Source organism: Microcaecilia unicolor, chromosome 11 (genome assembly GCF_901765095.1).
Source record: "Microcaecilia unicolor chromosome 11, aMicUni1.1, whole genome shotgun sequence".
NCBI classification, from domain to species: domain Eukaryota; kingdom Metazoa; phylum Chordata; class Amphibia; order Gymnophiona; family Siphonopidae; genus Microcaecilia; species Microcaecilia unicolor.
In genome coordinates, this window is record NC_044041.1 from 84,016,383 (window position 1) to 84,040,589 (window position 24,207).

The 24,207-nt window shown below is 44.5% G+C and overlaps 2 protein-coding genes across 3 annotated transcripts in view; one reads left to right on the plus strand and one right to left on the minus strand.

Annotated features, from left to right (window-relative positions):
* SH3GL1 (SH3 domain containing GRB2 like 1, endophilin A2) overlaps positions 1-7,198 on the minus strand; it is a 168,706-nt gene extending 161,508 nt beyond the window's left edge. For both annotated transcript variants that reach the window (XM_030217344.1, XM_030217343.1), the window contains exon 1: positions 6,918-7,198. In XM_030217344.1, the coding sequence (XP_030073204.1) occupies positions 6,918-6,962 (45 nt within the window). In that variant the 5' untranslated portion in view covers positions 6,963-7,198. The remainder of the gene's footprint in view (positions 1-6,917) is intronic.
* Positions 7,199-18,450: 11,252 nt separating this feature from the next.
* The window catches only part of CHAF1A (chromatin assembly factor 1 subunit A), a 177,695-nt gene continuing 171,938 nt past the window's right edge, over positions 18,451-24,207 (plus strand). The window contains exon 1 of the mRNA XM_030219408.1: positions 18,451-18,808. Coding sequence (XP_030075268.1) covers positions 18,742-18,808 — 67 coding nt within the window. The 5' untranslated portion in view covers positions 18,451-18,741. The remainder of the gene's footprint in view (positions 18,809-24,207) is intronic.

The window sequence follows — 24,207 nt, forward strand, 5'->3', positions numbered from 1 at the left end:
ATTAGGCATTTGGATTGAAGTGTGAATCTAGCTTTGCCTCTGCTTAAACCCCCGACTGAAGATGAGCAATGGCTTTGACGGTCCTTTCTTTAACAAGGAGGTTGCTCTTGCTGTTTCTTCTGAATGTCAATAGGGTGAAGAAAGCATTTTATGTATTGACTGGTTAGCTTCTGAGAGTAAGGTTCAGGAGTTGTGGAATATACATGTTCTTAAACACATGATCCACAGAACTGCCCATTGTGAGACAGAAAAACTGGGAAGAACTGGAGCTAGTGGTTTCAATGGGATATTAAACAGCAATGTCAGCCCCTCCAAAGTAGTTAAATGTGTTTACAGCAAAGTCTTAGTTAACACGTACCATTCAATCTCAACAGCAAGGAAGTAAAACTTGCGACTAATTATTACATTCAAAATCAATGACTAACCACCATCAGTACCCCAAGTCCATATTGCTCTCAACCCAACCAACCACTGTGTACAAATGTGGAATATGAACATGCAGCTGCTTGCCTTCTTGGTTTACTATATAATAGATTAGCCAGTGGACCCGAGGTAACATGCTGTGGAAGTAGAACAGAACATGAGTCCATGTGGCAGTTCCAAGGTTACAGGTACAAACCCATCCTATGCAACACAGCAGAAAACAAAATCCTGCTGACCGACATCACTGGTGATCTAGATGACAAATACTGCTTTCCCTTACTCAGCTGGACTCTATCCAAAGAGCAACTTCTTTGTCCTCAAGGCCACATGACTTTAAGGTAAGGGGGAAGAGGTAGCATTCTAGATGAAGGATGAATGTAAAAGTAAAAGTAATATTTCTGAACACATTTCAAGAAACATTTTATTAAATCACTGTTCATAGACATGCTGCAATTCAAACTACCATAGATCCAGCATGTCAACACACATTTACCCAATTCAAACGCATTGTCCCAACTAGCAACTATCTTGACTATATTGCTCACACTAATTTCAAAAAAATGTTCCCCTTCAATAAACATCATTTTGTTTCTTCTTCTCCCAATCATATGTCCAGCTAACTCAGATGATCCTCACTTGAAGGGACACGTTCAAGGCACATCCTCAACACCACACTAGTTAACAGCAACCAGCTTCCTTCCCTTCCTGGTTTAAAAAAACAAAACAAAAAACCCCCACTTCTATAGCACACCTTGCCTGGAACACACTTACCCAAATCTTAAAGCACAGGGTTTTGCTACAAATGTCACTTCAATTTCCCCAGTAGGGTACCATATCCACTCCAGGTAAAGGGGAAAGAAGTGGAATTGTGTTATGTTACAGAGAGTCAGATGAACAGTGTACATCTCACCACTGGTACCCCCAGTGTAGCATTCTACAATAACAAGATGAGGGAATAATCCCATGACAGAATAGAGTTTCTGAAAAGAACACAAAAAAAATGAAAAGTTGTTTAACAGAATCTTTAGCAGGGAAAGTATCATCGATTAGAAATATTTCTTGATATTTGAAGAGAGTTTGAAAGCGTCATAATGTTATCAAGACAGACAGCTTCTAGTCTTATGGGAGGAAGAGGGAGTACACGCGAGAAAACCTATTGATAATATAATCCAGCACCTTCCTGTAGTTCTTTATATCCTTACATAACTCATGAAAGCCAATTTACAACTGCTCTTAAAGCATTTAACTGTAACTGATAGGACTTGTTTCAGCAGTTCATGACCTAGCTCACTTTACTTTTATTTTGCCATACACAGTTTTCCTTAACTGTTTTACAGTGGTGTGTGTTCCTTATCAACATTTGGAGGGAATTCCATACAACTTAAAAATAAACAAATTGCAAGGCCCATTCCTGAAGCCATTTCATTCTTTACTCTCACATTCTGTGCAGTTTATGATTGACAAAGTGCATCTTCCTGAGGTGTCCCACAGAGCACTTCCTTAATGAATGTGCTGGGTAACTGAGGCAAAGTTAGCCATAGCCTCCCCATCCACAGCAGAAACATTTACTAGGCTTTTTGCCAACTGGGACACTTCAGCTGTCTGGCTGTAAGACTTTGATTCAGGGCGGGATCCCTACTCAGAACACTCCCACACACTTTATTTACTCTTTCGAATAGGAGGGAATGCATTACAAGAGTACATTATCCCCTCCCTGCCTTCAAACAACCTAACAAGGCCCCAACATAAGAGGATCACCCTCCTACCTAGTCTGGTTTTCAAGAAATCCACAATTAATATGCATAAGTAGAAACTGCACGCACTACATTCATTCTACATGAATCTCATGTATATTCATTTGTGGGTATCCTGACAACTTGACTGGATAGGTGTGTCCTGAGGACTGGGTTGCGAACCACTGGTCCAGATCCAACTCAAATACATCTTTTCTACCAAATGCACACCCCCTTGAAACCATGAATCAGGCACAAAGCATGATCTCTCATGCCAGAGACTCTTACTATACAAATGGAAACAATTTTGGCCAAGAAGCTGCCACAGCTGCTAAGCATAATGATTTCAGTTTCCAAGACTGGACATTAAAAAACAAACAAAAAAAAAACATCTTAGGCCAAACAAATTAATGTAATAAAGGAATAAGCACCAACCACTACACAGAATACACGAGCTTGATTAAAAAATTTAAGTAACCCTTAAGTTGCCTAAACATGTTACATCTTATGAACTCCAGAAGGAAACTCTTTGGCGTGACACAAGTACTACGGCGTGCATTAACAATAACATTAGACTGAGATCATACTCCACATACCCTGGCTTAGGAATGACGCTCATTACTGTCAGGGTATGCACAGAACTAACCAGTTTGGAGACACTGGCCCCAGGCATTATCAGGGAAAGGTGTAAATATCCTGACTCATCACATGGTAATTACTAAAAACTTATGCTCCTTATTCAAACACCATAATCACTCTTTCAAAATAAGTGATTCATTACTCAATGTAATTTAACAAATTAACATGAAAATTTTCCACTGTATGCATTCTGAACACAATTACAAGTTTTCAGTGTTCCCTTATACAGCATCCAGTGCTTTACTTGTATTTTATTTTTTCAAATTCAATGTGCAGATCTGTTCTAGCAGTTCAGGAAGATTCTTGCGACTCTAAACCACAACCAACATGGGAAAGGATGTAAACTTCTTTAAAACGGTCTTCTTAACCTGGTATCACTGCCTCTATTGTTTGGAAACTTCACTTCTACTATTGCTCAAAATGTTATGGAGAAACATAGCAAATGAATGACAAAATCAAATGATTTCAGGGTTAGTAGCAGCCAAACAAGCAACATCAGTTTAACTTATCTATATAGACTACTTTTATTAAATCAACAAGCTACAAACTTAGTGCCAATTCTCTCACATCTGTATCTCAGCAGCCCCCTCATTCCCAAATCCTTTCCAGTTCCTGCTGTCAGTTCTGGTCCAGGAAGACAAGCTTCCTGAGGTTATACTACAGCTGCAAAGATTTGCTGATGTTTAAAGTTTTGTGCAAAGTTATCTCAAACCTATGCTACAAATACAAATCCTACTGTGCATTAAGACAAAACCCAATGTGACAGTAATTTGACATAACACACTTGCTTTAAAAATCACTCATCTCTTTCCATTTAATAACCTACTAAATGACAGAAGACATGGACTGATTGGCTTCACCTAGGCGGACCAATTAAGGCTTACACAGAACAACATAGGTGGAAACATTTTTTTTTTGTTGTTATATTTGTACCCCACGCTTTCCCACTCATGGCAGGCTCAATGTGGCAGGCAATGGAGGGTTAAGTGACTTGCCCAGAGTCACAAGGAGCTGCCTGTGGCGGGAATCGAACTCAGTTCCTCAGGACCAAAGTCCACCACCCTAACCACTAGGCCACTCCTCCACAGAACAACATAGGTGGAAACATTTCCTACGAGAGACCCCTTATTAGCCAACTGTTTGTGTTGTCTTATTTATCCTTTTACTATCCTAGACAGCTACCTGGGTCTTAGGTTTAGGTATGAAAACTTAATGCAGTACAACTACGATTATCCATACTATCCTCTGCAGGGGGTGGTCCAGATAATCATAAATCATTAAAAAAAAAAAAGTATACTTTGAGAGTTACATGTTGAGCATTATTTTTTTTCTTTTTAAAAATATCAAGCTATTTGTGATGTTATAACATCTTTTACTGTATATCAGGCTTAATGCAATAACAATGATACAGATTATGATGACAAAAAATGGAAACAATAAGGAACAGAGGCAATCTGGATAACAGGAGTTTGAATAACCAGTGTCCTATTGTATAAGCATCTACTATTCATAAAGTTTACTATTTGGTGTTTTATGTATTTCTAGAACTCTTAAGTACTTAACAGAATTACCCCCCCCCCCCCAAACAAAAAAAAAAAACACCAAACAGTATTTGAAATGAATTCACTTACTAGAATAGCTTAACTTATTTGGCATCTTTTTACACAATCGCTGGAATTATAGGGCTATACATCTATGTCAGTGAGCTATAATCCTTTCCAGATGGTGAAAACATGCATAAGAGCAAATATTTCCAGAACATTTGGAGAAAAGCAAAGCTCTGCATAGAGGTCATGAGATGGTTTCTAAACTGGCTAATTTTTCTCAAGCAAAAAAAACAGGAAATTTTATAAAAACATTTTGATCCTTGACTACCAAATCAACATTCATCAGTGGGTAAGAGATCATGTAACTCCACTTTAGATTTGTCATCACTGGTTACCAGTGAGGTTTTGCATTTTGTTTAAGATTCTAGTCTTATTAAATAAAGTTTATTAGAACCCATCTCCTGCAGCGCTTGCAACTTTAGTTATATTCCCCAGCGGAATTACATTTCAAGGATAGGGTTCTTTTGGAAGTGCCAGATAACTGGCCCACTTGAGTAGTACCTGTAAGCAAGTTTTTTTCGTGGTGGACCCCCCCTCCCCCCCCCCCCCCGATCTGTCCCCCCCCCCCCGATCTGTGGACTGGTCTCCCAGTGGAGCTGAAGGAGGAAAGGAGATTAGTTCGTTTTCACAGAATTTTGAAGGCCCACTATTTTTTTTTTACTTTGGCATTCTTTGTGGTATCTTGTGTGTGGGGGGGGGGGGGATGATTGATGTGTACTTTTGTGGAACTTTTACTTCTGTTTTCTCTCAATTTCTCTATCGTTTGTGGAGTTCCTCCTTTTATATTTTCACATTCCATCATGTTAATATCCACATTAACCTAGTAACATCAAGAAAACAAAAGTACTTACTGATCTTTCTGTACAGATAAAATGGACCTGTAAAAGGATTTTATCCTAAAAACTTGACAAGTAATGGCAATTCACCTCCTGTCTTTAGGTCTCCCATCCATCAATGCGAGTTGATGGATGAGTCTTGATTCCAGTATACTCTTACAGCATTTGATATAATCACCTTAAACTAAATAAATGTAAACGTGGAATCTAGTCTCGGCCTTTTCATGAATACTCCCTTAAACCTAACGCCGTACAATAATGTTTAAACGAGAACCTAAACCCTTTAGCTCAGATCAACGAAAGGGGTCTTCTGCAATAACTGAGCCTATCTTGAGCATCCACATCAATTTCGCACTTTGGATGGAAGTCCAGTTCATTTGGGAACTTGAAAAGCTTCTCCCCTAAACGTGGATTTTTCACTGGCGCAGCTATCCCTAGTTATCCGCGAACTACCAGAGCTCTTTCCCCACATAGTAATTCTTCCTAAGGTTACACTTTAATCTTTTTATGATTAACAAAGATTGTATTTTTTCCTGATTATATAAGCTCCCAGTTTGACTTTTTTTTTTTTTTTTGGGGGGGGGGGGGGTCTGGGTGTTGTCGTCGATAATACACTGAAACCTTCTGTTCAGTGTGCTGCTGCGGCTAGGAAAGCGAATAGAATGTTGGGTATTAGGAAAGGTATGGAAAACAGGTGTGAGGATGTTATAATGCCTTTGTATCGCTCCATGGTGCGACCGCATCTTGAGTATTGTGTTCAATTCTGGTTGCTGCATCTCAAGAAAGATATAGTAGAATTGGAAAAGGTGCAGCGAAGGGCGACTAAAATGATAGCGGGGATGGGACGACTTCCCTATGAAGAAAGACTAAGGAGGCTAGGGCTTTTCTGCTTGGAGAAGTGACAGCTGAGGGGAGACATGATAGAGATATAAAACAATGAGTGGAGTGGAACAGGTGGATGTGAAGCGTCTGTTCACGCTTTCCAAAAATACTAGGACTAGGAGGCATGCGATGAAACTACAGTGTAGTACATTTAAAACAAATTGGAGAAAATGTTTCTTCACCCAACGCATAATTAAACTTTGGAATTAGTTGCCTGAGAACGTGGTGAAGGCGGTTAGCTTGGCAGAATTTTAAAAGGGGTTAGACGGTTTCCTAAAGGACAAGTCCATAAACCGCTACTAAATGGACTTGGGAAAAATCCACAATTCCAGGAATAACATGTATAGAATGTTTGTACGTTTGGGAAGCTTGCCAGATGCCCTTGGCCTGGATTGGCCGCTGTCGTGGACAGGATGCTTGGTCTTTTCCCAGTGTGGCATTACTTATGTACTAATCTACTCCAGGTGTGAGCGGAATATACATTTACAGCAAAATAGTCTTGCCCTCATTCTTCCAACGTACTTTATTTTCCTCCCCCTCACCCAATCCGTTTCCAAGGGAAATACCTCCCGTTCATTTATACGCAGCTTTCCTGTTCGCGTCTTCCTCTCCAAGTAGTTCCCAAATCCCGATACTCCCTCTCACAATGAGCGGTTTCTGTGAACTCCCTGAGTGTCTCACCCTCGCCCAAAGTCGCACCTGCTTTTTGATCGCTGATTTCCCTTGGAAACCCTCAACACCACCGTTTTTTCCCGGTAGGTTTTTATCCTTACTCGTCCCAGTTTTCTCGTTCTCACCTGGCTTGCTTTGTAGAACTGTTTCTTCAGCCCCGCCACCGACATGTTAGCTCCGGAGGCCAAAGCCGGACTTTCCCGGGGTACTGAACACAGGCAACCGGGGAAGATGAGACTGACCAGGAAAAGAACACCGACACACGGCACCGAAGGAACTCTAATAGGCCTGACGGTAACGGACAAAGAGAAACCTGTAACAGACGGAAAGCAAAGCACCAGAAAAACAAACAAAAAAACTAACAAACAGAAGAACGGACAAGCGCCCGCCCCTCTCAGGATATTACATGGCAACCACACACTTCCGGCAGCCAGACAGGAAGGTAGGGGGAGGAACACCGCGACTAACTCCGCCTCCAGAGCAAGGAGGTGTGGTCGGCAAAATAAAATGAGACGTGGTAGATAGAAAGTGAAAAAGAAATGCTTCACGGTCTTGTATCGCTCAAGTTTGCGTGTTATTTTTGGTTTACTGTTGCCATCTATCGACTAGAGTGGGAAAGGGGAACCCTAACTATAGCTACTTAATGCAAGGATCTACATCAGGAGTCGCCGACCAAGAGATCTAGGTGTCATAGTTGGAAAACAAAAATTAGGACTTATAATGCCTTTGTATCGCTGCATAGTTTGAGCGCACCTCGAATACTGTGTGTGGTTTTGGTCACCGCATCTCAAAAACGATATGGTAGAATTAGAAAAGGTACAGAGAAAGGTGACGAAAATGATAAAGGTGAAGTGATAACATCCCTATGAGGAAAGGTTAACCCGGCCAGGGCTGTTCAGCTTGAAGACGAGAGGTCTGAGGGGAGGTATGATACAGGTCTATAAAATAATGAGTGGAATGGAACAAGTAGATGTGAATCGATTGTTTATGCCATGGGTAAAGAATGGTCTGGGCCTTCCCCCCACCTGGCCACTGCCTGACGACACCCTACCGCCGCAGACAACGCCCCCCACCAACCTAGTTTTTTCTTACCCGCTTCGCTTCTGCTACTCCCCCGCCTGCAGATGCAAATTTCAAAAACCAACGTTTTTCAATCACTATACTATAGGTCAGTGATGGCAAACCTACGGCACGTGTGCCAGAGAGGGCACGCAGAGCTGTCGCCAGGGCCGCCGAGAGGGGGGTGCAGGGGGGACAAAATTCCCCGGGCCGGCACCACAGTCTCCTCCACCCAGTGGTGTGCTGGAGCCGGCTCGCACCGGCTCGCAAGAGGCGGTTGTTCTTGAGGGCGAGCCAGCTCTCCTCCCTCCCCCGAGCTACAAGTCCCTCCAAGTACCTGAAGAAGGCATTCTTCGGGGCAGACAGGAAAGATCCCCAGTCTTGCCTGCCTGCTGCCGGCACTGACCCTCCCCTGCTGCCGGATCGCTCTTTAAAAATGTCCGCCGAGACTTCCAGCGGCAGCCTCGTGAGACTTCTGCTGAAGTCTTGGAGGCCACCCTTGTAAGTCTCGGTGGCCATTTTAAAGAGCGATGCAGTAGCGCCGCGGGAGAGTCAGCGCCGGCAGCGGGCAGGCAAGACTGGGGATCTTTCCTACCTGCCCTGAAGAATCCACTGGACAACCTGGGTGTCTGGAGGGGGGCAAGGGAGCAAGGAGAAGCGTGGGGCATGGTTGGCTGGAGGGGGGCAGGGGAGCTAGGAGAATCGCTGGGCATGGGTGGCTGGAGGGGGGCAGGGGGAGAGAATAGAATCGTTGGACATGGGCGGGTGGATGGAGGGGAGGGCAGGGGGAGAGGAGGGTTGCTGGACATGAGTGGATGGAGGGGAGGGCAGGGGGGGAAGAGGGTTGCTGGACATGGATGGAGGGGAGGGAAGAGTGAGGAAGGAGATGAGATGAGGGAAAAGGAAGAGAGGAGAAAAACTGCACATGGATGAAGAAAATAGGCAGAACATAGTAACATAGTAGATGACGGCAGAAAAAGACCTGCATGGTCCATCCAGTCTGCCCAACAAGACAAACTCACATGTGTATACCTTACCTTGATCTGCACCTGCCCCCCCCCCCCCCAGGGCACAGACCATACAAGTCTGCCCAGCAATATTTCCCGCCCCCCAACCACCAGTCCCCCCCCCCCCCCCCCCCCCCACCGGCTCTGGCACAGACCGCACAAGTCTGCCCTCCACTATCCTCGCCTCCCAACCACCAACCTCTCCTCCCCCAGAAGCTGGATCCACTGGACAGTCAAGTCTGCGGAGGACCCAGCTTTTACTTACGGATGTAGGGCAAGAAATGAAGAAGAAAGGCGGAAAGTAAAGAAATAAATGGAAAGGAAGCCCTGGAAACGGAGTTAAGAGGACAGATAGCAGCAGAATCGGATACTGGGCCAGCATAATAAAAAAAAAAAAACAAAGTCACCAGACAACAAAGGTAGAAAAAAATCATTTTATTTTCATTATAATGCTTGGAATATGTCCACTTTGAGAATCAGGTGTTCAACATTAAAAGTTTATATTTATTTACTTATTTATGGCATTTTATCCCACATTAAACATGAATTAGATTGGAACCTGGATCATTTAATTTGCAACAGCAAAAATCACATTAATTATTCAAAAGCATGCCAAATGCTTTTAAAGTTCTGTTATTCAGGTTAAATTGCCCTATTGGCACTTTGCGATAAATAATTAGATTTTGGGTTGCTGTTTGGGCACTCGGTCTCTGAAAGGTTCGCCATCACTGCTATTGGTTAACAAATACACATAAAACACAAAAATTGAAAATATGATTATATCAATTTATTGGATCATTGTTTTTGGCAGGTTGCCAAATAGCCATCAGGCTTCAGCTCAGCCAATCTTTTTTACATATAACATAGTAACATAGTAGATGACGGCAGAAAAAGACCTGCATGGTCCATCCAGTCTGCCCAACAAGATAAACTCATATGTGTATACCTTTCCTTGATTTGTACCTGCCTTTTTCAGGGCACAGACCATACAAGTCTGCCCAGCAGTATTTCCCGCCTCCCAACCACCAGTCCCGCCTCCCATCTCCGGCTCTGGCACAGACCTGCATGGTCCATCCAGTCTGCCCAACAAGATAAACTCACATGTGTATACCTTACCTTGATCTGCACCTGCCCCCCCCCCCCCAGGGCACAGACCGTACAAGTCTGCCCAGCAGTATTTCCCGCCTCCCAACCACCAGTCCCGTCTCCCATCACTGGCTCTGGTACAGACCGTATAAGTCTGCCCTCCCCTATCCTAGCCTCCCAACCACCAACCCCTCTTCCCCCACCTGCTCCGCCACCCAATTTCGGCTAAGCTTCTGAGGATCCATTCCTACTGCACAGGATTCCTTTATGCACATCCCACGCATGTTTGAATTCCGTTACCGTTTTCATCTCCACCACCTCCCGCGGGAGGGCATTCCAAGCATCCACCACCCTCTCCGTGAAAAAAATACTTCCTGACATCTTTTTTGAGTCTGCCCCCCTTCAATCTCATTTCATGTCCTCTCGTTCTACCGCCTTCCCATCTCCTGAAAAGATTTGTTTGCGGATTAATACCTTTCAAGTATTTGAACGTCTGTATCATATCACCCCTGTTCCTCCTTTCCTCCAGGGCATACATGTTCAGGTCAGCAAGTCTCTGCTCATACGTCTTGGAACGCAAATCCCATACCATTCTCGTAGCTTTTCTTTGCACCGCTTCCATTTTTTTAACATCCTTCGCAAGGTACAGCCTCCAAAACTGAACACAATACTCCAGGTGGGGCCTCACCAACGACTTGTATAGGGGCATCAACACTTCCTTTCTTCTGCTGATCACACCTCTCTCTATACAGCCTAGCAACCTTCTCGCTACGGCCACTGCCTTGTCATACTGTTTCGTCGCCTTCAGATCCTCGGATACTATCACCCCAAGATCCCTCTCCCCCTCAGTACCTATCAGACTCTCCCCGCCTAACACATAAGTCTCTCGTGGGTTTCTACTCCCTAAATGCATCACTTTGCATTTCTTCGCATTGAATTTTAATTGCCAAACCTTAGACCATTCTTCTAGCTTCCTCAGATCTCTTTTCATGCTTTCCACTCCCTCCCGGGTGTCCACTCTGTTGCAAATCATAGTATCATCCGCAAATAGGCAAACTTTACCTTCTAACCCTTCAGCAATGTCACTCACAAATATATTGAACAGAATCGGCCCCAGCACCAATCCCTGAGGCACTCCACTACTCACCTTTCCCTCCTCCGAGCGAACTCCATTTACCACAACCCTCTGTCGTCTGTCCGTCAACCAGTTCCTAATCCAGTTCACCACTTCGGGACCTATCATCAGCCCATCTAGTTTATTTAAGAGCCTCCTGTGGGGAACCGTGTCAAAAGCTTTGCTAAAATCTAAGTAGATTACGTCTATAGCACGTCGATGATTCAGTTCTCCAGTTACCCAATCAAAGAATTCAATGAGATTTGTTTGGCACGATTTCCCTCTGGTAAAACCATGTTGTCTCGGATCTTGTAACTTATTGGCTTCTAGGAAATTCACTATCCTTTCCTTCAGCATGGCTTCCATTACTTTTCCAATAACCGAAGTGAGGCTTACCAGCCTGTAGTTTCCAGCTTCTTCCCTATCACCACTTTTGTGAAGAGGGACCACCTCTGCCGTTCTCCAGTCCCTCGGAACCTCTCCCGTCTCCAAGGATTTATTAAACAAATCTTTAAGAGGACCCGCCAGAACCTCTCTGAGCTCCCTTTTTTGTTTACTGTTGAGCTACCAAATATATTTAGAATATGTATTAGCTGTACCTAATGGTTAGAACAGTAGGCTGAGAACCAAGGTTAAAATCTCACTGCCTCTCCTTGAGATCTTGAACAAGTCACTTAACCCTCCACTTCCTCAAGTAGAAACTAAGGGGGTCTTTTACAAAGGCACGCACTAATGATTGGTGTGCGCTAAATGCTAGAGATGCCCATAGGGGATAGGAATATATGGGTGTCTCTAACAGCACAATGTAAAAACGCTAGCGCGCATTTGTAAAAGGGGCCCTTAGATTGTAAACCCTGCAGTGACAGGAAAATACCTATTGTACCTGAATGTAATTTGCCTTGAGCTACTACTGAGAAAGGTGTGATCTAAATCCAGGACCAGGCACACTCTGAAGTAATACAAAATACTACAAATGTCACTCAGGACAGAGCAATTGTAACATACCATAACAGTAGTTACTTCCATGATTTACAAAGCAAGGGTCTACCTAGAAAAAGACAGCATTATAAACATTGTGGTGGCCACTGGAACATCTGTTTACCTATTGGAAAGACACATTAGTACATACAGATTCTTTTTTGTTTTTTTAATTCTCTTTATTGTCATCAGTACAATACATGCTCATAGACCACACAATCTGAGACAGTCCATCAGCGCTTTAAACAACATGACGTTCAGCTCAAGAGTATACTCATATACCATCCAGGAAGCATAATTGCACTAACATTTTCTTCTGTGCCCCCCCCCCCCCGCCCCTAAGTATCCCCTCCCAACCTCCCTCCCCCCTCAAACTACTCCAGTCAAAGAGAACAAGAGAAAAAGGAATACGCATTCATCCATCCCCCCCTTCCCTCCCATCGGGCTCCCCCTTGCCTGCCTCCCCACCTCCACCCCCACCCCCTTGCATGATCTCCATTGTTGCTAAGGAACCTTACTGTCTTACCATTTCCTCTAACTTCTGCCAAAGCAATGCATACTGCCTGTTGTATACAGATTCTACACAGTCAATGCTTTTACGGCCGCAGAACACAGACTCTTACCCACTATAGAATAAGTAATCATAAACTAAAAATAGACATATGTAGTCAAAATTTATGTATTTATTTATGTTTTTTAATTAACATTTATTATTACGGTTACCACACTACTTTATTCTAAACTAAAAATTAAAAAATTATTTTCTACCTATGTTGTCTGGCCATTTGCATTTGCTAATTGTGTTGGTTCCAGTTTTCCTCCATCTTCTCTTAACTCTCTTGCCAACGTTTCCTATCCATTTGTCATTTTGTTATCTTCTCCTTTTCCTAGAAGCTTTCTTCAATGCTTTTTTTTTTCTCTCTGTACAGATTTAATCTATTGTTACTATGCAATATTAAATTGTTCTTTTTATACCATCTCTCTCTACAGCTTTCCATTTATTTTCCTCAACCTTGCTCTCCTGTCTTATTCCCCATCCTCTTATTCCCCAGTCCTTCACTAACTCTGTCCCTTCTCTCTCTACAGCTTTCCATTTATTTTCCTCATCCTTGCTGTCCTGTCCTATTCCCCTTCCTCTTATTCCCCAGTCCTTCACTAACTCTGTCCCTTCTTGGTCCATTTCCATCCAGCATCTCTCCTCTCTCTCTCTCTCTCTCCCCATTCCATCCAGGGTCTCCCCTCTTTATCTCTCCCCATTCCATCATAAGCACATAAGCACCGCCATACTGGGAAAAGACCAAGGGTCCATCAAACCCAGCATCCTGTCTGCGACAGCGGCCAATCCAGGCTTCAAGAACCCAGCAACCCCCCCCCCCCCCCCACACACACACACACACAAAAATATATTTAATAATGTTCAATGGACGTTTCCTTCAGGAATCTGTCCAAACCTCCCTTAAACTCCGTAAGGCCAGCTGCTGTCACGACATTCTCCGGTAACGAGTTAGAGTCCAACTACATTCTGAGTAAAGAAAAACTTTCTCCTATTTGTTTTAAATCTACCATATTCCAGCTTCATCTTGTGTCCCCTAGTTCTATTATTTTTTGAAAGTGTAAACAAACGCTTCACATCTGTCCGCTCTACTCCGCTCATTATCTTGTAGACTTCTATCATATCACCCCTCAGCCGCCTTTTCTCCAAGCTGAAGAGCCCTACTACTACTATTTAGCATTTCTATAGCGCTACAAGGCGTACGCAGCGCTGCACAAACATAGAAGAAAGACAGTCCCTGCTCAAAGAGCTTACAATCTAATAGACAAAAAATAAAGTAATCAAATCAATTAATGTGTACGGGAAGGAAGAGAGGAGGGTAAGTGGAGGCGAGTGGTTACAAGTGGTTACGAGTCAAAAGCAATGTTAAAGAGGTGGGCTTTCAGTCTAGATTTAAAGGTGGCCAAGGATGGGGCAAGACGTAGGGGCTCAGGAAGTTTATTCCAGGCGTAGGGTGCAGCAAGACAGAAGGTGCAAAGTCTGGAGTTGGCAGTAGTGGAGAAGGGAACAGATAAGAAGGATTTATCCATGGAGCGGAGTGCACGGGAAGGGGTGTAGGGAAGGACGAGTGTGGAGAGATACTGGGGAGCAGCAGATTGAGTACATTTATAGGTTAGTAGAAGAAGTTTGAACAGGATGCGAAAACGGATAGGGAGCCAGTGAGGCGACTTGAGGAGAGGGGTAGTATGAGTAAAGCGACCCTGGCGGAAGACGAGACGTGCAGCAGAGTTTTGAACCGACTGGAGAGGGGAGAGGTGACTAAGTGGGAGGCCAGCAAGAAGCAGATTGCAGTAGTCTAAACGAGAGGTGACAAGGGTGTGGATGAGGGTTTTGGTAGAGTGCTCGGATAGAAAGAGGTGGATTTTACGGATGTTGTAAAGAAAGAAACGACAGGTCTTGGCAATCTGCTGGATATGAGCAAAGAAGGAGAGAGAAGAGTCAAAGATGACCCCAAGGTTTCGAGCTGAGAAGACAGGGAGAATGAGAGAGCCATCAACAGAAATAGGGAAGTCGTTCCATCCCTTTTATCATTTTCGTTGCCCTTCTCTGCACCTTCTCCAATTCTTTTATATCTTTTTTGAGATACAGCAACCAGAATTGGACACAATATTCGAGGTGCGGTTGCACCGTGGAGCGATACAACGGCATTATAACATCATGTTTGTTTTCCATCCCTTTCCTAATAATACTCAACATTCTGTGCACTTTCTTAGCCGCCGCAGCACACTGAGCAGAAGTTTTCAACGTCTTATCAACGATGACTCCCAGATCCCTTTCTAGGTCTGTGACTCCTAACGCGGAACCTTGCATGACATAGCTGTAATTCGGGTTCCTCTTACCCACATGCATCACTTTGCACTTGTCAACACTGAACTTCATTTGCCACTTGGACGCCCAATCCCCCAGTCTCGCGAGGTCCTCCTGTAATCTTTCACACTCCTCCTGCGACTTGACGACCCTGAATAACTTTGTGTCATCTGCAAATTTAATTACCTCACTAGTTACTCCCAATTTCTAGGTAATTTATAAATATGTTAAAAAGCGGCGGTCCCAGCATAGACCCCTGAGGGACCCCACTAACTACCCTTCTCCATTGAGAATACTGACCAATCCTACTCTCTGCTTCCTATCCTTCAACCAGGTCTTAATCGATAGTAATACCCTACCTCCGATCCCTTGACTCTCTAGTTTCCTCTGGAGTCTTTCATGAGGCACTTTGTCAAACGCCTTCTGAAAATCCAGATACAAAATATCCACCGGCTCCCCATTGTCCACGTTTGTTCACCCCCTAAAAAAAATGCAGTAGATTGGTGAGGCAAGACCTCCCTTCACTAAATCCGTGCTGACTTTGTCTCATCAGCTCATGTTTTTGTATGTGCTCTGTAATTTTATTCTTAATAATAGCCTCTACCATTTTGCCCGGTACTGACGTCAGACTCACCGGTCTATAATTTCCCGGTTCTCCTCTGGAACCTTTTTAAAAAATAGGCGTAACATTGTCTACCCTCCAGTCTTCCGGTACAACACCTGATTTTAGGGATAGATTGCATATTACTAACAGTAGCTCTACAAGTTCATTTTTCAGTTCTATTAATACTCTGGGATGAATACCATCTGGTCCTGGTGATTTACTACTCTTCAGTTGGCAGAACTGACCCATTACATCCTCCAAGTTTACAGAGAATTTGTTTAGTTTCTCCGACTCGCCCGCTTCAAATACCCTTTCCGGCACCGGTGTCCCTCCCAAATCCACCTTGGTGAAGACCGAAGCAAAGAATTCATTTAATTTCTCCACTATGGCTTTGTCTTCCCTGATCGCCCCTTTAACACCACTTTTATCCAGTGGCCCAACCGATTCTTTAGCTGGCTTCCTGCTTTTAATGTATGTAAAACTTTTTTTACTATGTATTTTCACTTCTAACACTAACTTTTTTTCAAAGTCCTTTTTTGCCCTCCTTATCTGCGCTTTGCATTTGGCTTGGCATTCCTTATGTTTTATCATTATTTTCAGTTGGTTGTCTTCTCCATTTTCTGAAGGATTTTTTTTTTTTTGCTCTAATGGCTTCCTTTACCTTACTGTTTAGCCACGCCGGCTGACGTTTGGTCTTTTTTCCTCTTTTTCTAATACGCAGAATATATTTGTCCTGTACCTCCAGGATGGTGTTTTTGAACAGCATCCACGCCTGATGCAAGTTTTTTTACCCTGTGAGCTGCTCCCTTTAGTCTTTTGTTCACCATTTTTCTCATTTTATCGTAATCTCCTTTTCTAAAATTAAATGCTAGTGTATTTGATTTCCTATGCCAATATCAAAACTGATCATATTGTGATCACTGTTATCAAGTGGCCCTCACACCGTTACCCCCCCCCCCCCCCGCACCAGATCATGAGCTCCACTCCAGGGTCTCCCTCTCTCTCTGCTCCATCCAGTATCTCCATCCTCTCTCTGTCGCTCTCCCTTTCTCCATTTAGTGTCTTTTCTCATCCTTCCCATGTCCATCATTGGCACCTTCTACTTCCCCTGACACCCCAGGGCAGTGGTTCCCAAATCTGATCCTGGAGGTACCCCAGCCAGTCAGGTTTTCAGGATACCCACAATGAATATTCATGAGAGAGATTTGCATGCAGTGGAGGCAGGTTTGGGAACCACTGCTCTAGGGACCGCTTCTCCTGACTAGTAGTATTTATTTTATTTTTGTTACATTTGTACCCCGCGCTTTCCCACTCATGGCAGGCTCAATGCGGCAGGCAATGGAGGGTTAAGTGACTTGCCCAAAGTCACAAGGAGCTGCCTGTGCCGGGAATCGAACTCAGTTCCTCAGTTCCCCAGGACCAAAGTCCACCACTAGGCCACTCCTCATATCAGCGGTAAAACAATAAATCAGTCTGAGGATTGCAATATTTATACGTGTGGCTGCTGTCTCTGCCCCAGAACAGGAAAGTGATGTCAGAGAGGGTGGGAACAGCAGCTGAACACAAGGAGACTGGCATTCTGAGGCCATGCAATGGTTTATATTGTTCTGCTGCTGGTAGTCTAGTGGAACAGCAGAGGCAGAAGGGAGGTGGGGAAGGTCCTGGTGAGCTTGCTATATGACAGTCCAAAACTGTTGCATGGCACTTTAAAAATGAAAGTGTGCAGCTGCACAACCATGCAGCTTAGAGGGAACAGTGTCTCCATTTTCAGCATCTCCCCTCTGTTTCTTACCCCTTCCCCTGTCCAGCATCACCCCTATCGCTTTCCCCCAAGCAATTAAATCGCTCATCTCTCCTCTTGCTCTCAACCCCATCCTTCACCCCCCCCCCCCCCCCCCCCACATTGTCCATCCTTACCCCTCTCTTCTTTCACCATCCAGCTCTAGAGGCTGGTTTTCCTGTTCCCATGTTGTCAAACACAGGTTCCTGCCCGCCCTCCTTGCAGCAGCTCCTCTTGCTCTTTACCTTTATCAGGCAGCAGGCTGAGATGAGAGGACAGTATGCAATAGCACTGGTAGCAGAGTACAGTCCAAAATGGGAATGCACAAGGCCTCTAAGAACAGTACAACAGAAGGGTGGGTCTCGTCAAAGGATTTCTAGCACTTCAGTACTGGAAGAAATTCCTGCAACAGGCTTGGCCATGCATATTTCCGTTATGGACTGTACTCTGCTACCAGCACTATAGTACCCTATCTTCTCACCTTGGTTTACTGTCTGATAAAAGTATAGAGTGCAAGGAGCTGTATCAGGGAGGATGGAAGATGCTGGATCATTTTAGATATTGGTGGTGCCATGGTACCTGTGGTTTCCCCTTCCCCTCTTCCAACACTTATGAGGGAGAGCATATAATGATTTGTATTCCATGAGATAGATTATCTAACCAAATGCATTAAAAGGGGCAGCCCTGGTATTCTGGCGTAACAAAATTGACAAAAACAAGTGGCACCTTATAGATTAACCAGGGGCGGACTGCTAATGATCTGGGCCCCTAACCACCTATCAAAAATGATTAAAGTAGATGGAAGCTACCTACTGCTTTGTGCCCTCAGGTACTGCCTTATTGTCCCAGTGTTCACTCCATCCCTGAGATTAACCAATTTATTAAGGTTCTGAGGATCAGAGTGTACATGGTCAAACTGTGACTTCTACTAGTGCAGAGCACAAACATGAACCATTACTGACTTCTAGTCGGGACAGCCCAAAATAAAAGACCATGCCAATCATAGCGACCCAGGGCGGGATTATTCATACCTTTCTGAAAGCAGACATCCCGTTTTGACCAATCAAATGAACACTACCCAACGGACACCAATGGCGTGCAAGTTAACACTTCCGCGGGATTCCTGCCACTACGATTCGCAACCCATACAACCTCGGCTTTGGGTGGACCTAGACGTCACAGAGAAGCTTTGTGATTGGAAGCAGCGCTGGCCTTTTTTTCCCCTGTTTAGGCACGTGGTAGGTTTTCCACCTACCGGGTGATCGGATGGTTGGTCTTGAGGAGGTTCCCGCCAAATACGAGAGAGGTGGTCGCTAGCTGCGCGCGCGCTGAGGAGAAAGAGAGAACGGACGCAGGCTGGGGGGGGCTGACAGACGGTAGGACCGGCTCCGAGCAGAGCCCGACTGGAACCTGGCCTTGGAGTGGGTTGTTGTGGTAGCCCCAAAGAGGGACAGGAGCCCGATGCCGGGGCTGGGGCTGCCTTCGGGAGTTAGGGGGACACAGGATTCGATGCAGAAGAGCCCAGCAGGTAAGATTCTCCCAGCTTTCTGGGGAAGGGGGATCGGAGCCTCCCGGTGTGGAGGCGTTGATACGGTTGCCCTTGGCACAGCTGACTCTGGAAGTGCCCTACCGGTAACTTAATTGTACATTATTTGGTTGTTCTCTTTTGTGGTGTAGGGAGGTGTCGGACTAGCGTTGGCTGGCTGTCAGTTTCTCACTCTCCGGTTTGGTATTCGGTGGGACCGGTGTATGAGTAGGTCAGTAGGAGGGTCTCTGCCTCGTCTTATACTTGCCCACCTTTGGGTTCCTGGCTCGCTGGAGTTCTTTCGGGCGCCATTTTCCGCTTTTCCTGGGTTGCCTCCTTTGCTTTGAGTCACAGTTAAATCTCCCGCTCCCGCCATTCGGCGACGTGTTCCTTCCTACCCGAGTATTTTACTTGGTTCCTTCCGCTGATTGTGACTTAAAGTAACGCAGGCAGAGGGATCTGCCTTATGTGCACCTTCTCTAAAATACACAAATGTCTTTAAGAGGCCCTTCACCACCATATCATCTTCACCGTACGTTAAGTGGCCTGGGCCCTGGGGCAAATAGTAAACACCCCCTCAGCTGTGATAGTGTTGGCTGCAATTGAAACATATTTTTCTAATTCTTTATTATTTATTAATTAGATGAGGTTTTAGTGAAAACTTGTGCAGGTAATTGTGTTGATAACAAAAGAGATCACAGCGTTGGCCTTTCCAGGACCACCCTGGAGCGACTTCCACCACTGTGCACTATGGAGTTGAAAAAAGTAATGAAATAAGAATACTTCTGCTTAGAGTCTACTGGGTAGCATGAAAAAAAAAAGTACCTTGTACTGAAATGATTATCAGTTTATAGATTGGGCTATATATATATTGAACATTTTAGTCCCAGAACATCCCAGATATTGAGAAATCGTGCACCAAAGCATCTGTAAACATTAGAATTACTACCAATGCTGTTATTAAAAAATATATATATTATTGAGTTGCAAGGTATACACACAGAGGAGATAATCTTGTTTTATAGGGCTTACAGTGGGTTTCTCACACAGTCCTGTTTGCCAGAGTAGATGGGGGGGGGGCCTTGTTTACTAAGGTGCGTTAGTGTTTTAGCACGCCTACACTTAGCGCGTGCGCTAACCATGTAGGCGCCTATAGGGATATAGTAAGCAGATACATGGTTAACGCACGTAAAAAAATGTTAACGCGACTATAATGCTGTTTAGTAAACAGGGCCCAAAATATGTCTAACTCTGATTTTGGACGTTTTGCTGAAAACGTCTAAAAATCAAGTGGCTAACATAGATGTTTTTTTCTGGTTCGAAAATCACTATTTGTTCTGAAAATGGCCATTTCCTAGACATCTTGTGCTCGGTGTGTTTCTTTTGGGACCACTTTTGAAAAAAATAAATAAATAAAAGTCCAAGGGAAAAACTCACAAAAACAAGCCATTGGGACTTATGGGGGGGGGGGGGCGGGCAGCATTTTTTTGTTTAAATGTGTTTTATTGATGACATAAACATCTACAATAAATCCGAACAATCAAAAATGAATTACAACAGTGGTTTACCATGAGTCTTGTTACTATAATCTTGACAGATTCTATGTATCATCGTTACATTTTTTTCTTCCCCCCCCCCCTTCCCCTGTTCCTTTTCCCTCACCAGGTTGCTATATGTTATTACTGTATTTAACCATTAAGTACTCTACTTCGAGCTTGAGGTGTTAAAGTGTCCAAGAATGGTAACCAACATTGTAGGTATTTCTCACCCTTTGGAGTGGCTAAGTCCTGCACTGCCCTGCGTTCTAGGGCACTCAATGAGATCATATATGCCCTCCATACTTGGGTAGTGGGTTTTTCCTCCTGGACCCAGAGCTTGAGTATCGTTTTTTTTCCCCATCAGCACAGCTCGGCGTTGGAAATAGCGGAGTCCTGCTTTAGATGATCCATGAGTCGTGAAGATATTAAACAAAAGTCCCGGGTGTCTGACCCATTGAACCTTCCACATCTTAGAAACCTGTCTGCAGACCATGGCCCAGAATCCCAATATTGGAGGACAGTGCCAGAACATATGGCCCAGGTGTGCCCCTCCCCCTGTGCATTTCGGACAATCATCTGCTGGTCTTAAGGTAGCCCTGTATGCTCTATGGGGGGAGATAAATAGTCTCATCACAAATTTATACTGGGTTTCTCGTAATTCCGCACTCCCGCACTCTTTATAGCATGTCTGCAGGCATGTCTGTATTACATCTGCCCCAATTGTCAACCCCAATTCCCCTGCCCACGCCAGCCCTTGGAATGGTGCTAGAGGCATAGCGGCTCGAATCTGCGCATGATAGTATTTTAAGGGCACTGCCCGTTTCGCCTCCAAATCTAGAATTTCCATCAACTTTACCCGCACTTCATATTGGAGCGCTGCCCTGGGAAGCGATTGTATATAGTGCTGTATTTGTGCATAGGCTAAGAAATCTTTGATCTCTAACCCCTGGCGCCTCTGCAAAACCTCTCTAGGTTGTAGTGTTCCATCTCTCTTAATAATCTGGAATAAGAAGAAAATCCCTACCTCTCCCCATTGCGTAAAGGTACGCGATGACCTACCCACCGGGAAGTCCACATTTCCTCTGATTGGTAGGAATGGAGAGACCTCTGCATCCAGACCACACAGTCTGCAGATACACTGCCACGCTCTCTTTAATGGTATAAACAAGAATTGGATATGTTTTGGTGGGGGGGGGGCAGCATTTTTAATACACTGCCCATACAGACATCCCAGCAGAGCAGTGGGGCACCCTAGGGGTCGCTGCAGTGGACTTCACATAAGAGGTCACAGGTACACATCTCGCTCTTACCCCGTTATATGGTATGTGGAGTCCTCCAAAACCCACCAAAAACCTATTGTACCCTCATATAGGTGACACCTGCAGAGGGGTTATGGGAAGCTGACACTTTTCCACCACAAGTGTACCAGTATGTACTGTTTCTTTCACATCTTTTGGTGGTGGTGGGGGGTGAGAGGTAGTCAGTGACCACTGGTGGAGTTAGGGGGGAGTCATGCCTTAATCCCTCCAGTGGTCATCTGGTCATTTAGGGCATCTTTGGGTGACTTAGGCACAAAGGGCGCCGTTAAATGCAGCAGCTGTGAGAGAACTTACGAGTTGTAAACAGTAACCGATGCACAAAGGGTATGGCATGCAAATGAGATGCATGGAAATTTCTTTCTGCATCGGTTGCTGTTTGCGACTTGGGCACCTAGCACATGGGTAGAACAAGACTGTTTCCTGGGAATGAAGGGTGTCGTGCCTGGCCCTGGGTGCCCATTGATTCGGCCTTAAAGTGTCACCCGTGGGTCAGTGGCTCTTACCTGCCTAGCCTTATGGAACTGCTTCAGCACTGCCACCGATATTGTTTATCCCATGGCCCCGACAGACCGAGACAAAAGGCAAAGGACAGGCATGAAGCACTGAGCAATAGGAGAGTGTTTGCTGACGGGGGGGGGGGGGGGGGGGGGGAGGGGGAATGATCATTCCCCGAGGTCAGCAGAGTGCTGGAAGGAGGGGAGGGCTCCCTGCACCAGGCCTGCGGGTGGTCTGGAGGCAGAGACTGAAGGGAGAAGGGAACCTCACGGGGCTTCTCCGACAGCTCCTGACCTGCCATAAAATCTAGCACGTTAAAGGTAAGTGCACCTTTCTGCGCATTGCACGGAATGTGCATTATAATACTACAGTATGTACTGTTTCTTTCACATCTTTTGGTGGTGGTGGGGGGGTGAGAGGTCAGTGACCACTGGTGGAGTAAGGGGGGAGTCATGCCTTAATCCCTCCAGTGGTCATCTGGTCATTTAGGGCATCTTTTTGTGACTTATGCACAAAGGGTGCCGTTAAATACAGCAGCCGTGAGAGAACTTACGAGTTGCAAACAGTAACCGATGCACAAAGGGTATGGCATGCAAATGAGATGCATGGAAATTTCTTTCTGCATCGGTTGTTGTTTGTTACTTGGGCACCTAGCACATGGGTAGAACAATACTGTTTCCTGGGAATGAAGGGTGTCATGCCTGGCCCTGGGTGCCCACTGATCCGGCCTTAAAGTGTCACCCGTGGGTCAGTGGCTCTTACCTGCCTAGCCTTATGGAACTGCTTTTCAGTAAAATTGTATAGATATTGGATCATCGCAAGAATGCTTTTTTTAAAAAAAATAACTTAATTGAACAGTGCCATTGCAATCCTTGAGAAATTCTTGCTATAATTAAGTAAATATGAAGACAAAATTTTAAAGTGGTTTTGAGAACATCTGGAACAGCAACTTTAATTTTTTTTTTTTAATCTCGGTGCAGAGTGCTGCTTCATAAAAGAATCTGGGGGTATTTGATTTCTGACTCGGCCTTATCCATGCAGATTGAATCAAACATCGGAGCCAAGGGCACTCCTGAGCATCATTCTGTGTCCATGAACTCCTGTCAATATTTGGTAAAGATTCCACCCTTGGGGTGAAGACATAGGCACCATGTGCTTGTTTGGCTACAAATGACTTCTGTGAGAGATGCACCATTTCCCTTGCAGATGCTGAAGATTTTAGTACACTTTCTATCTTTCAATACTTTTATCTTTGGAACAACTTGCCATTTTAGGGGCAATAGAGAGATTTATATAACAGTTAGTGCTGGTTTGATCTGCTGGCCCATTGAACCTCTTCAGTTAGCCTTTTTTTTTTCTCTTGTAAGTACTCTAAGTTTCAGTTCTCTAATCTTCTTTGCTCTCTGTGACATCTTTGCAAATTGTATTGTGTTCTTGGTCCATACAGTGAACACGGTAATCACGTGTGACTATGATCAATATTTTTCGGTTTCATGATAGCCACCTTCTTATACCCAGTTTTCACTTCCAGCATCACAAAATTTAATCAAGTTGTGAAAGATCAGCTACAGATTAGGAGCAAATAATAAAAGCAGATTGAATGGAGAAACTGTTAACCTGACTTTAATGGCTTCAACGTTTGCAAACAGTAGCGTAGAACCTCCCGCATGGTAACAGTGCATTCTTTTTATGTTGTTAGCTTTGGTAATCGTTCTCGATTAGGTGTCTTCGAGTGGTTCTCTGTGGACATCTAGGCTCCATGCAGCATTTGTTGTGGGTAATACCAAAATCTGTAACAGGACATAAATCCTAGAATGTGTAGAAAACATGAGGAGGAATCTAGCAAAGCTTAAGGAACGATCTAGAGTGTGGCAGCTAAGATATAATGCTATAAAATGAAAATAGAAAAAAAAAACCAAGAGAGCAGTACAGTACAGTGCAGGAAGGGGGGGGGGGGTGAAATTTTGTTTTTATTTTTTTTGTGGCACAAAAGACTGGGACCTGGGAGTAATCATCATGCGTGATCTTAACAATGCTATACAGGTATTTA